At 39.2% G+C, this 14,780-nt stretch overlaps 2 protein-coding genes across 7 annotated transcripts in view; both read left to right on the top strand.

Moving 5' to 3' along the window:
• The window catches only part of LOC136334318 (NXPE family member 3-like), a 288,032-nt gene that overhangs the window by 119,161 nt on the left and 154,091 nt on the right, over positions 1-14,780 (top strand). The window lies entirely within an intron of this gene.
• Positions 1-14,780, top strand: part of LOC136334317 (NXPE family member 3-like) — a 75,702-nt gene that overhangs the window by 17,795 nt on the left and 43,127 nt on the right. The window contains exons 1-2 of one of the 6 annotated variants that reach the window (XM_066274360.1): positions 2,736-2,859; positions 14,526-14,638. In XM_066274360.1, coding sequence (XP_066130457.1) covers positions 14,570-14,638 — 69 coding nt within the window. In that variant the 5' untranslated portion in view covers positions 2,736-2,859; positions 14,526-14,569. Of the gene's footprint in view, positions 1-2,735; positions 2,860-4,103; positions 4,213-4,451; positions 4,481-14,158; positions 14,639-14,780 lie in introns of those variants that run through there. The other 5 variants (XM_066274366.1, XM_066274361.1, XM_066274362.1 and 2 more) reach the window with 5 other exon arrangements.

Raw genomic sequence — 14,780 nt, 5'->3', positions numbered from 1 at the left:
CAATAAATCAACAAGCAAGTGTTGGTGAGGATGTGGAGAAAAGGAAGCCCCCCATGAACTGTTAGTAGGAATACATACTGGTGCAGCCACTGTGGATACAGTATGGAGTTTCCACAAAAAATTAAAAATGGAACTGCCTTTTGACCCAGCAATCTCACTTCTGGGAATATATGTGAAGAAACTTGAAACTCTGATTCAAAAGAATGTATGCATTCCTTTGTTCATTGCAGCATTTTTTACAATAGCCATGATCTAGAACAGCCCAAGTACCTATCAGTAGACGAGGGGATAAAAAACTGTGGTACATTTACACAATGGAATACTACTCAGCTATTAAAAAAATAATGAAATCTTACCTTTTGTGTCAGCATGGGTAGACCTGGAGATTATTATGTTAAATGAAATAAGCCAGGCAGAGAAAGGCAAATACCATAGATCTCACTTGTATGTGGAACCTAATGAGCAAAGTAACCTGACCAACAAAATAGAGGCATGGATACATGGAACAGACTGACAGCTGTCAGAGGGGAGGGGGATTGGGGGGTGCTGAATGAAAGAAGGTGAAGGGATTAAGGGCAAACTATAGATATATATTACACATAGACAGAGACAACAGTGTGGTGATAGCCAGAGGGAAAGGGTGGCGGAGGGTAGATGGAGGTGGACACAGGACAGCGGTTGGGGAATGGGGATGGAGAGAGACTGCTTGGGGCGATGGGCACATGATGCAGTTTTGTTGAATTGTACACTTGAAACTGATAGATACATGAATTTACCATAGCTGCTCTTCTGGTGTTCTACTTGTCTATTTGACCCCACCCTTGCTTACTTACTATCGCCCCTGAAGCAGAAAAGTTCTAGAAAGCCACCCCGAGGAGAAACGTTCCAAGAAGCTGATATCGTAAAACTGCAGAAGGGAGCATACCAAAACTGCTGACGCAACGCACACTTGCTCAAAACTCTCCCTTAACCCTATAAAAAATTGCCTCAGAATCTGTTTGGGTGCACTTCTCCTGAAGTAGTGCCCGGCAGGGTTCCTTTCTTCCTTTCAATAAAGCCTGTTACTCTGGTCGTTCGGACTCCCATGGATTCCAACAGAAACCTATATGGTTTTGTGAACCAATGCCATCCCCAGAAATTCAGTTTAAATATAAATATGCAAAAAACAATAATACTAAGGCTCAGCCATTACATTACTGTATTTATTTGTAGCAGGGTTTTTTTTTTTTTTTTTCTTGAAGAGAAGTTTGAGATCTTGGGTGTGTTCATAAAAGTAGGTCTTAGATTGTGGTTCCAGTGAGGACTCACAGGAAACAGGTTTAATTTGAGATTAGTGAACCTAACTGACTATCCCTGTGAGCTTTATTTCAGTTGGAGTGTTTGGTCAGACTTGATGTGGGCCCTTCCATCTGGGCTGTAGTTGAGACTTAGGATAATTGTCCCTCTAGATTTTTAATTAGACCATTACTCCTGGTTCAATTTGTTTGTGTTAGTAGTCTTTATTGTGGGCAGGTAGAATTTAGTTTCCATATTTCTGCAATGGTTTTTGTATTTGTCCTAGATTAATGATGTAAGACATCAGCTGGGGGATTTTGTCATCTAATAATAGGACAGACCTGAGAAAGGACCTGCCACAGGTGAGTTCAAAGGGGCTAATGTGTAATTTTCTTTAGGTACAGCATTCAGGGGTCCCCAAACTTTTTACACAGGGGGCCAGTTCACTGTCCCTCAGACCGTTGGAGGAGGACTGCCACATACAGTGTTCCTCTCACTGACCACCAATGAAAGAGGTGCCCCTTCCGGAAGTGTGGCTGGGGGCCAGATAAATGGCCTAAGGGGGCCGCATGCGGCCCGCGGGTCGTAGTTTGGGGACACCTGCGAGTGTGTTCATGAGATTTATGCAAAGCATAGACACCCAAGACTGCGGTTTCTTGGCATAGCTTGGCTACAGTTATTTTTCAGGACTGAACAGCTTTTTCTAGCTTATTCAAGGATTTAGGTCTCCCTGAAGAGTGTAAGTGATAGTTGATGCTGAAAGCTTGATCCAGCTGTGGTGTAATTTTGGCTACAAAAGAGTGTCCATCATCATTCTGTAAGCATCTTGGTAGTCCAAACCCAGGGAAGATTTTTAAAATTTAAAATTTATTTATTTATTTATTTTTTACAGGGACAGAGAGAGAGTCAGAGAGAGGGATAGATAGGGACAGACAGACAGGAATGGAGAGAGATGAGAAGCATCAATCATCAGTTTCTTGTTGCGACACCTTAGTTGTTCATTGATTGCTTTCTCATATGTGCCTTGACTGTTGGCCTTCAGCAGACTGAGTGACTCCTTGCTCAGGGACCTTAGGTCCGAGCTGGTGAGCTTTTTTTGCTCAACCCAGATGAACTTGTGCTCAAGCTGGTGACATCGGGGTCTTGAACCTGGGTCTTCCGCATCCCAGTCCAACGCTCTATCCACTGCGCCACTGCCTGGTCAGGCAAGATTTTCATTTTAGTAAGTACCTGGCTATTTTAGTAGCTTTTTCTGTTTTGATAAGAAAGGCTTTAATCCATTGGTGAAAGGGTTTACAAATACTAGCAAATACTTCATTCTAACTTTAGGGGGCAGCCTGAGTATCATCAATTGGCCAGTCCTTTCCAGAGTATGTCTTCTTGATGTAAACACAACATCAAGAGGAAAGGAAGAGGGAGGTGGCTGGTTATTTTTTAACTAACAGGTCACTTCCTTTACAGTTTTTTGGTCTCCCCGCTGTTTCTGTTTCATAAACAGCGGGGAGACCAGGATGGCAAGAGCATTTCTCCCCAAGTGGATGTCATCACGGAACATTTTGATTTATTTCCATTTTAAGATTTGAGGTAATAAAAGCTTATTATCACTTGATATTCAGCCTTCTGGGTTTCTAGAGAATCCATTCTTTAAGGCCCAAGAGACCTCTTCTGTGGTGTAAAAGGGGCCTTCTGGGGGTAGAGGGAGGTTGGGAAGCAAAGCTGCCATTAGAGTAATTGATGAAGACTATTCTACTATCTTAGCTGCCAGATCTGCTAATGTATTGCCTTTGATTGTGCCTGTGTTCGCCTTTTGGTGGCCCCAGCAGCCTATCATTGCTACCTTCTTGGGGAAGTGTTATAACTGCAAAGAGTTCTAAAATTTCTTTATGGTGTATTATGGGGTAATTTTTAGACATTAAAAGTCCTCTTTCTTTCCAAATAGAAACATGGGCATGTGATATTAGAAACCCATACTTGTTTTAAGTGAGAGGAGGGGAGGTAGTGAGACTCATGCATGCACCTAGATGGGGATCCACCCCGTCTGGGGCTGTTGCTTGAATCAATCTCAGCTCCCAGGGCCCATGTTTGAATTTATAAAGCCATTGGCTGCGGGAGGGAAAGAGAGAGAAGTGGAGAGGTTGGAGTGGAGAAGCAGATGGTCACTTCTCTTGTGTGCCCTAAGTGGGAATCAAACCTGGGACATCCATATGCTGGGTTGAGGCTCTATCCACTGAGCAAACCTGTATGGCTATAACCCATACTTTGAGTCAGTACAGATATTTACTTGGAGGTTTTTTCCTAAGGCATTAGTGAATATTATAAGTTCAGATTTTTTGGGTCAAAATGGTAGTGGACAGGAGTTTTGTCTTTATTGTTTATTGAAGACTGACCTTGCCTTTTTTACCGTATTTTGTATAAAACTATTGCCACCCATAAAACATCTGCTTCAGGGTTAGGTCAGGTTTCACCTTTTAAGTCAGGCATGTACTTGTTAAACAGTTTCTGTGCATTGGTGTGTGACTTGGGTTTCTTTGTTTATTGTTACAAGGACAGAAGGATTGAGAGTTGGCAAACCTTTATGGTTAATTCAGGAGAATCATGAAGGAGAGGCTAATATTTATGTAGCCTTTCCTCCGGTGAGCCATTAATGACCTTTTATTTCTAACACACCTTGTATCTGATGGGAGGTTTGAACTCTTTGTGTTTGCCCTGGGCAAAATTATTGTCCTCTCTTATTGTTGCAGGAGCAAAGGAGCGACTCCCAGAAGATGCTCAGTCAAGTGTAGAGGAAGGGAGGTTTATTAGCTGTCAGAGCAGTGTGACTCAAAAAGGGCAACAGAACATGAGAAGTTAGTTTTTCTGAGTCTTATATACCTTTACAGCTTTAGCTTTCATGTGACAAGTGCCTGATTTCTTTGGCTTCTTTGCCTGAAGACTTACGTGAGTCTCTTGTGTCTCTGGGAGGGGAAAGAGTCTGAGAGGAGGCTTTGTTCGTTTGTCCTTGACTATTCACATACCCCATTTTTCTTGCTTGTGTTGCAAGTTATTTCAGAGAGCTGATAAAGGACTGCACAGCTGTGGTTTGTTACTTTTCAAACTTAGCCCTTTCTCCCTTCTTCCCTCATTCCCTCCTTTGACACTCCAGAAGTTTCTTTCATACTGGATTCTCATTATTTTCATCTGGACTCTGAAGGAGAGCTTGGTAGTGGTGAGTAAAAATGAGCTATTTCTTCTTATATATAGCTCTTCTTCCAGCTGAAGGACCTACACCCTCTGACTGAATGACTTACAGCTGTACATGTATTAAACCTTAGTGTAACCTAACCAGGGTTTCCTTTGACCCTAGTTTGGGCTATTCTTGGACTATCTATTTTCCTTACCATGTTACTGTTACTTTTACTTCAAACACTATTGATAGTGGGTGGGGGGGGTGGTGTCTGTAGGGTTATAACAAATATAGGTCTGGTTATTTCCTGGGCACATAGTGAATATTGGGTCTGATTATATGTACAGGTCCTTTTTGTGTGTGTGTGACAGAGAGGAAGAGAGAGAGAGAGAGAGAGAGAGAGAGAGAGAGAGAGAGAGAGGAACAGATAGGGACAGACAGACAGGAAGGGAGAGAGATGAGAAGCATCAATTCTTCATTGCAGCTCCTTAGTTGTTCGTTGATTGCTTTCATATGTGCCTTGTTGGAAGTGGGGTGGGGCTACAGTAGAGCAAATGACCCCTTGCTTAAGCCAGCAAGGTTGGGCTCAAGCCAGCTACCATGGGGTCATGTCTATGATCTCATTCTCAAGCCAGAGATGCCATGCTCAAGCTAGTGAGCACGCACTCAAGCAGGATGAGGCTGCGCTCAAACCAGCGATCCTGGGGTTTGAACCTGGGTCCTCTGTGGCCCAGTAAGATGCTCTATCCACTGTGCCACTGCCTGGTCAGGCAGTATAGGTCTCTTTTTAAGTTATTTTATACTCATAGAAACTGTAGAATATCAGAGTGGTGGAAACTCTCTGGCCTTCTTTGGTGACATGGACATAATTTACAGTCCTCTGCCCTGATTTCCCCCCCCCCTCCTACAGTCTGATTATAAGGAGCCCCACAATGAGGTTCCTCAGACTTCAGCTGTGCATTGACCAGCCAGCTTCCAGTTTGTAGCTGGAGCAGGGCATGTTGTTCTTTTTAATGTCAGCTTACAAGGGTTGGCAGGGTTCATCTCTGCTGTCCACAAAGGTATCTCCATAGGGATTGCAGGCTTTAGCCAGCTGTGATGAATCCAGGCAGGTATGTCTTCTACCTTGGTAGTGATAGGGGTGGTCAGGATTACAGTGTAGGGTCCCTTCCACTTGGGCCAGAGGGGAGCTGATTCCAATCTTTGACCCACACTTGATCTCCAGGGGAAAATGAATGAACATGAGCAAACAGACTGATTGGAGCCCTTTCTAACATCCAGTTGGAAATGGTTGTGGCCACTTTGCCCAAAGCCTCTAACTGCCTATGTAGCTCTGTCTCTCCCAGCTCCTGGGGAGACGGGAGGTGTCCCTGGCAAGCTACATAATATTGAGGGAGGCCTTATATAATACCTCATAAGGTGAATATCTGGTGTTTTTGGATGGAGTGCACCGGATTTTAAACAATATTGAAGGTAGGTCTTGCACTCATTTGAGACCTGCTTCCTGACATAACTTGTTAAGTCCTAACTTTGAGGTTCTTTTTATGCGTTCCACCTTCCCCAAACTCTGAGGCCTGTATGCCTTGTAAAGTTTCTGAGTGATGCCTAAGGCCTGAGCTGTCTCTTGTACTACTTTAGCCACAAAGGGAGGGGCCTTTGTTAGAGCCTATCTGAAGTGGCATTCCAAAACTTGGAATGACTTTTTAAAGCAATGCTTTTGTTACTTCTCTGGCCTTTTCAGTCTGGGTAGGGTAGACTTCTTCCCATCCTGAGTAGGTGCATACTAGCACCGATAAGTACCAGCAGCCTTGCCTTTAGGGCATTTCTGTGAAATCCACTTGCACATCTTCAAAGGGTGTTGCCCATAAGACTAGATACCAGGGGTCACTGAGGGTCCTTGTCTTGCATTGTTCTGTTGGCAGGCTGGGCAGCTGACTTCCTTGGCCAGAGTTGCTAGGAGAGGGATGTAGAAATATCTCCTTAGCAGCTTTTCTGTCTATTTTTTGTCCTAAATGAGTGGCCATGTGCAGTGCCAGGACTACTGCTGGTCCAGTCCTAAAAGATGGGGAATTACAACTCTACCATATGGCAGTTGTATCCAGCCATCTTTTAGTTCTTTTGTCTCTTCCCTTTTTTATTTCCCTTCAGAGTATTTGGGCACAAGGTCCAGGGCCCATGGGATGAGAGGGGCCATGGTGGCCTTGTGATAGGGAAGAGTAGAGGCCCCCTTTGCCTCAGGATGTGTTCTGACATTTAGGGAGGCAGGCATGGTGAGCCAATTAGAGCCTTTTGCATTTATCAGAGTCACTACAGCATATGGCACCTGCACCTGTAAGTCTTGTCCTAAAGTTAATTTGTCTGCCTCTTGTACTAACTGCTGTTGTGAGTCAAGGGTACAGAGAGAGAAATCAGTAGATGAAATATTCATGAACTAGCAAAGGACCACTGCTCATTCAGGCAAATGGTGACGAGTTCACACTGTGTCCTATTTTTATTCACAAGATTTCAAAAAGTTCGTTTACTTAGAAATTGGCATAGCATCAAGCATAACCTTTACTTAAAGATACATGGAATACATCTGCATGATAGCTTAATAACAATACAATATCAAAAAGCATTAACTGTTATTGCTTCTATGGTTCCCACAACATTCCTCTCTTTATCTCAAGGGATAACCTTGAAGGAAGTAGTAAAAGCTTATGAGAATGTTTTACTGAGAAGAGAGTCTAGCAACCGCTTTTGGTCACATAGACTTGTTTCAGTGACTCACCTTCAAATCACAAAACAATTCTTTTGGCAAAACATCCTTTTCTTGTTGGCTGTGTTCCCATCCAAGGTCATGCAATGGATTATTCCACTACATTTCCCATTTTTTGTTTATGTTGAATGTTATGAAACATTACAGAAAACACAGCCTTCTGTCATTCATCCCTTATTTCTCTTGCTTTGATTCATTGACAGGCTATATATAAAAGTAAACATAGAATTAATACTATTATAAAAAGTCCCACAGTGGATCCCCCAAATCCTTTAATATATTCAATAGGATTTAATTGTGATAAATTATCCATTAATTCCTTCAATATAGGTTGACCTGTTAGAATTTTTATTTTTTTTGAAAAGCTTCATGAATATGTCTTTGTAATTTAATGATTTCTTTAGTTATATTATCATGATTTAACAAATGCTTTTTAACATTTTCCTAAGGGAAATAAGTATAATTTTAAGGAATAGGGGTAACACAAAAGGTAGTTACATTCTAATCACATCTTAGCTTAATTTGTCTTTGCAGGCTAACAATTTGATCTCTTAACATAATCATAATTTGTTCTAAATCATTAACTTTAGTATTAATGTTACTATCTATACGTTATTGAGAAGTCCACGGTTGTTCAGAATCTTCATGCCATTTTTGTACAAAGTCCACAGTCTGTATACTTTGATGTAATGCAACTCCAGATACAGCAGCTGTGGTGGTTACAGCTATTAGTCCTATAATGATGGCGATAATCAGTCCAACTAGTCTCTTGGTTCACTTCAAGGACTTAATAAGATGTTTTAATAGCATCATGGAAGGGGAACCCTGTCACATCCGATGCTTCTGTACTGGAATCCAGACTTCTGTTCGGGTTCTTAAAATGTAAAGACTTTGACTATTTTCATTAAAAAGAATAGAAGAGGGCCCTGGCCGGTTGGCTCAGTGGTAGAGCATTGGCCTGGTGTGCAGAAGTCCCGGGTTCGATTCCAGGCCAGGGCACACAGGAGAAGCGCCCATCTGCTTTTCCACCCCTACCCCTCTCCTTCATCTCTGTCTCTCTCTCCCCCTCCCGCAGCCGAGGCTCCACTGGAGCAAAGATGGCCCGGGCGCTGGGGATGGCTCCTCGGCCTCTGCCCCAGGCGCTAGAGTGGCTCTGGTCGCAACAGAGCGACCCCCCGGAGGGGCAGAGCATCGCCCCCTGGTGGGCAGAACGTCGCCCCCTGGTGGGCGTGCCGGGTGGATCCCGGTCAGGCGCATGCGGGAGTCTGTCTGACTGTCTCTCCCCGTTTCCGGCTTCAGAAAAAAAATACAGAAAAAGAATAGAAGAGTTAATACATGTATAAAAAGCACACTTATTGCAAGTTATTGAATAATTTTCAGCTATCTATTTGGTTTCACCTATAATAAACATATAAGGCAATCTAACACAAGCAGATATGAAATGTGTTTCATTCTTCTTAAAAATTAACATAATATGATTAAAAAATAATTTCTCCAGATTTTTCCTTTCTATGCTGACATATGTTTAAGTCCTTTGGCTACTTTCCACAAATGATATTGTATAGGACCAAATTTTATATGTGAGGAGCTCGAGGTGACATCCCTCCTCCATACCATATGATATTATGATTATTTTGACCACCAGCTGTAATTAAACCATTATTCTTATGCCACCTTAAATCAGCACCCTGCCCTTTAACTCGGGCAGAACTATGAGAGCTTTAATCTATGACATTTCATGTACAGATGCATTACTTTTAAATCCGTATCCTTGTAACAAACATCTTTTTCCTTCTCCTTTATTGTTATTTTTGACAATAGCCAAGCTTGAGCTTCTATTTATAAAACAATGTGGCTCATGTCTTATACATATAGGTAATCCCTCAACTCCTGTTGTATAATTTTCTAATTTTATGCCTTCTTCCGAAGGTGCTAAGAGACCTCTATCATTAAAAGGTCCTGGAAGCCAGTTAGAGTCATTAACAAAAATAGGAAAGGCATTATCTTCCTAATGAATAGCTCTACTTAATGGAGGATTAGGGACATATGCCTAATAACTAAAATTTTCAGCACACCTTACCAGAATTGTTACCAAAGCAATCATTGCTAAAAACAGGTTAGTAGCATTTTCTTCTTTTCTAGTAGCTTGTAGCATCTTTTTACCATTAAAGGTCAGCTTTTTAAGTTGACCCTAACTTGGTATTTTAGCCTTTTCAATACCAAGCAGCAGCACCTTTAAGGTTCTTCTTTCAAAATTTATTCCTTCCATCTCAGCAATAGGCAGATATTGAAAGAGTCTGTTGTTCTTATTCGTGTTGTTAGTTTAATTCTGTGAGCAGGAATCCAAAAGACTTCACCGGATTCTGCAATGACACAAGCAAACTCTCTTCCTCCCCAATGTTGCACTACATTAGGTACCTATTGATCCAACTCATTTTTATAATGCACAGGTTGATTAATCTTAGAACTGTTATTTTTTGTCCAATGTCTGTCTGCAGCAGTCAAATTATCTTCTCTTGTATTTAAAATTTTTAAAGTAAATAAAGTTTTGTATAACATAAGTCTAGGAGATAATCTTCCTTCTCTCTCATTTTTGTTTAAGTCACATATTTTTCAGAGTGCAATTACTGTGTTCAATAATCGCTTGTCCTTGTGGATTATAGGACCAAATTTATTTACCAAATAATACCAATTATTGAACTAGTAGTATGTTTAATATTCTAAAATGCTAAGAACTGTGAAAATTTAGCAGATGTAAAGGCAGGACTATTGTCAGTTTTAATTGCTTTAAGAATGCCTATAACATTAAAAGCTTCAATAAGATGTTGAATGACACAATCAGCCTTTTCTCTAGGCAGAGGTGTGACCTATTGAAAGGAAGATTAAATATCAATAAAACTGTACATAAGATAGTTTTCTAAAAGAAGAAATATGAGTAATATCTATTTGCTACAGGTTATTACTGTGTTGTCCTCTAAGATTCATTCCTCTCGTTAATGGAGGAGCATTTATAATACTATACTGAGGACAGTTTCTAACAATATTCCAAGCTTCTTGCCTGGTCATTTAAAATTTTTGCATTAAACTTTTTCTATTTGTATGAGTCTTTGTATGAAATTTAGTAGCTATTTCTATTGATTTAATGAGTAATTGATTAATTTTATTATTTGTAGTAGACATAGGTCCTGGTAAAGCTGTATGAGAACAAATATGAGTTATATAGACAGGTGAATTTTGTTTTTACAACAGAAGTTGTAACTCTTGAAACAATTTGTGCAGTCTAGAACTATCAATTGAAATATAAACAGTTTCTATACATTTAACTATATTTGGTCATAGTCTACATATTGTGAATCAGTAACAATGTTAATAGGATAGGGTGTTTGAATTTTGTCTTCAGCTATAATTAAACTATACTGATTTAAGGTTTCAGAAGCATCTTTAAGGATGACTGAAAGTTCAGCATTATTTTCACAAGCTATTAATATGTCATCTATATAATGGATTATTAAAGACTGAGGATATTTCTGACAAATTTATTCTAAAGGTTGATTTACATAATGTTGATACAGTGTTGGGCTATTCAACATTGCTTGTGGAAGTAATATAAACTTAGTAAGAATAGTTAGTTCTGCTTATTGTCATAGACATGACAACTAGCATTGTTAGAAACAGAGTTAAAGATGTTTTTGAAGTTTTAGTCTTAATTAAAACATTTTTTGCCTTCTGGGTAAGTTTATTTAATTGTCAAACCTCCTTTTTTTCTATTTCCGACTTATGCCAAGGCTTCAATCTTCTGGAAGGTATCTACTGGTCTCCCATATTTGTGGAGATAAGAGCAAATCCTCACTTCTATATATTGCCTACGTCGCTGTTGTAAATTAGCAAACTGTCGATCTAAAAAGTTCATCTTGTGTAATATTAATAAGAGGCTTAGCATTAGCATTCCGATTAGCTTGAATACAAGCCTGATTCTTCTACTAAGTCATAAATTGTAACTCTTTTGCTTTTGAAAGAACAGTCCAAGCTAACATTTCTAAATTTTTTGAGACAAAACATTCAGAGTCTATGAAGGAGAATAGTTCCTGCATATAAAGACAGTTAGTTCTATACTGGGAGCAAGTTGTTTTTAACTCTTTAAGAGCCTTGACAGAAATTTGGTCATAGTGAGTATAAAAAAACTCCTTGTCAGAAAGTTTAGACTGTAATTTTAAAAGTTGCTCTTTTAATTATTTATAAGATAAATGTTTTTCTTTATTAGAGGCCAAATGACCCTTGTTATTCTCCTATTGTAAAAAAGATCTTAGAGCTTTGTTAGGGACTTTCCCTAAGCCTTGTAGCTTAGTGACTACTGCCTAAGTGGGCTAAAAAGAAAAATAATGTTGCTTAGCAGTAAGAGATGCATCAGTGTCTATATCTAAAAGTCTTCTGTATTGTTAAGTCTATTATAGGACATCAGAGGAACTAAATTCCTGCTTTTCTCTGTGCCTCCTTTTTCAGGATGTGGCCTTACAAGCAGCCAACTGCCTGAAGCAGCTTGAGATAAATTTTTAAAATGACTTAATTTTACTTAATTCCTTAGCTTTACAGATTTGAGCATATTTTTACACACAAATAAGATGATTTTCAACACAGAAACACAAGTATAAAATATAACTTTAATTAATTCTAATACTTGAATTCTTATTTGATTTCAAACTTTGAATATACCTTACAATGTATTAACCAAATTAGCAAGTCTTAAGGATTCATATTCCATTCAATTTAAATTTAAATGAGCGCTCCTTATAATTTCTAATTTTAAAGCAAAAAATATATGGATAAAACTTTTTTTCAATATAGAAGCCAGCATTTTTCATTTTTGCATATAAACACTTAAATCAGGCCTTAAAAATCACATTTTAGACAACATCAAACAAAAACTAAACAAAAGTTAGAATCAAACAAACCAGACCAGACAAACCAAAGAGAAACCCGGGATTTCAGAGCAGTCAGACTAGAAAGATGCCTGCCTGATTTTAATCAGGGCATATTCTGATAGAGGGACTGACGATGGATGGGACTAAACAAAATTTCCCCAAGGAAATTCTCTTGGCAGCTGCTGGGATATTTTCTATAGTCAGATCCAACACATGTCCCCTGCCTCAGTTTCCAGGCAAAAAATAAGAAAGAAACAAAATGATAGCTCAGAAGACTGTAGCTAAAACACCAAAGAAAATCAGTATATATATATATATTATATATATATTATATATATATTTATTATTATTATTACAAAGACTAAAGAATTCTAAGGACTTCATGATCCTTCTATATGTCCTAATTCTAATTGAATTTGTACCAACTGATGTAAAGCTGCAAGCTTTTCTCCCTTGTCTTCAACTCCAGTGATTTGCATCTAGGCTTTAAGATAAGCAGATCTAATCTGAGCTATAACAGCATCAATATAACCAGTTTGTTGTCCCACAGCTGCATTAGCGCCAGCGCTGATAAGCATTTCAAAAGTAGCTCCCGGGGGATTATTTCTGGTGTTTATGCAAGATATTCGAAGAGCCTCCTCTCTCCACCAAGATATGAATTGTAAATATTGTCCCGATTCCAAAATCGTACTAGCAAATAAATCCCAATCCAAAGGAATCATTAAATGATCATTACAGTAGCAAGAGATAAGGCCTTGAACATATGGGAACTGAGGTCCATACATAGTAACAGATTGTTTGACTAGCTTTAAGAAAGTAAATTCAATTTGTTCAAATTGAACATTATGGCCTCTCCCAGGACTTTGAGCATTAGGAGGGAAGGGCTGTCGAATAATTGGAAAAATAGATGCAGAAAAATTACTAGAATTAGATTCTAAATCATCATGATACACAAGTGCCTGTTGCATTTCAGAGATTTCAGGGAATTGAAAAATCCTTCCCCTGCCAAAATCGATTAATTCTTGACCTTAAATTGGAGGAGTTGTAGGCTCACATGTATTTTGCTTTTGAACAGGATAAGCAGTATACTGATTTCCAATCTCCTGTTGTTCCAGTGTAAGTTGTAATTTATTTAATAAATGTTTTAGACAGGCAACATCATCTATTGGGGCTCCCTCACTTTTTGGCAAAGAGAAATAAAAGCCTGTGGATGGCTGAATTTCATTAAAATGATCAGTAACCTCAGAAGCAGAGACAGTATTGTTCAAATCATCATTCTGTTCATTCTGTGCTGAATCAAGTTCTTCAGGCTCATTATAAATAACCTCACTCAAGTCTTTAACAGAATCTCCATCTGATTGCAAAAAGCCAAGGGCTTAGCAATAAGATTATAAGCAGCCGACATTTCAGCATCAAGCAGATCTCCATGCTGATGAGTGTAGTGTAAATATTTTCCTACTTGTTGCTAAACATTCAAATTCAATTGATTACGATGTTCAGGAGTATACCAATAACAATGTTTCTGAATAGCATTTAGAAGACATAACAATTCCTTGTCTTTTATCTGAATTCCAGATCCCTTTAAAAGGGATTTTAAAACTTATACTTAGTCATCTAATAATGAATGGGAATTCCCCATGACTTTGCTAGTTATTCCCAAAAGTTTTGCGTACACACTGCGTCCAATTTACCCTTTCGGTTTTGCCCCTTCCTAATCTCTTCTTAAGGCCCCATGGTAGGCGCCAAATGTTGTTGTGAGTCGGGGGCACAGAGAGAGAGATCAGCAGACGAAATATTCGTGAACTAGCAAATGACCACTTGCTCGCTCAGGCAAATGGCGCTGAGTTCGTGCTGTGTCCTATTTTTATTCACAAGATTTCAAAAAGCTTGTTTACTTAGAAATTGGCATAGCATCAAGCATAACCGTTACTTAAAGATACATGGAATACATCTGCATGATAGCTTAATAACAATACAATATCAAAAGGCATTAACTGCTATTGCTTCTATGGTTCCCACAACATTTCTTTCTTTTATCTCAAGGGATAGCCTTGAAGAAAACAGAAAGCTCATGAGAATGTTTTACTAAGAAGAAAACCCAGCAACTGCCTTCAGTCAAATAGACCTGTTTCAGTGACCCACCTTCGAGTCACAAAACAATTCTCTTGGCAAAACATTCTTTTCTTGTTGGCTGTGTTCCCATCCAAGGTCATGCAATGGATTATTCCACTATAAGCTTGGAACTTAGAAAGATGAATTTTGAGAGAAAAAGAGTCTGGAAGACTTTGAAGTATCAGGCAGAACATGCACCTCTCTTGGAAAGTTACAAGAATGAACTTAGTAACTTCAAAGACCAAAATAAACTTATTGTTTTATGATTGTTAGTGTTTTATTTTTTTATGCACCTAAGTTCCTGGTTCATACTGGATATTTCAGAGAAGAGTCTATGCTGCCATGGGTCTGTTTATGGAGCAATACAAGGGATACAAGATTCTGATTGTGGCATCGGTCTTTCTCATTTGGGTGAGTACTGCCCTTGCTCTGCCCTATCTTGTTCTCTCCTTAAGCAACCTCAAGTTTGGATTGATTACTGTCTTACTCTGAGAGAGGGGACTGAGGGAGCTCTCAATCTCCTTTCATCTGTCCCTGTGTGATTCCAGAGGCA

The sequence above is a fragment of the Saccopteryx bilineata genome, chromosome 4 (assembly GCF_036850765.1).
Source record: "Saccopteryx bilineata isolate mSacBil1 chromosome 4, mSacBil1_pri_phased_curated, whole genome shotgun sequence".
NCBI classification, from domain to species: Eukaryota; Metazoa; Chordata; class Mammalia; order Chiroptera; family Emballonuridae; genus Saccopteryx; species Saccopteryx bilineata.
The sequence above is the reverse complement of the archived record's forward strand: the minus strand, read 5'-3'. Positions and strand labels throughout refer to the sequence as shown.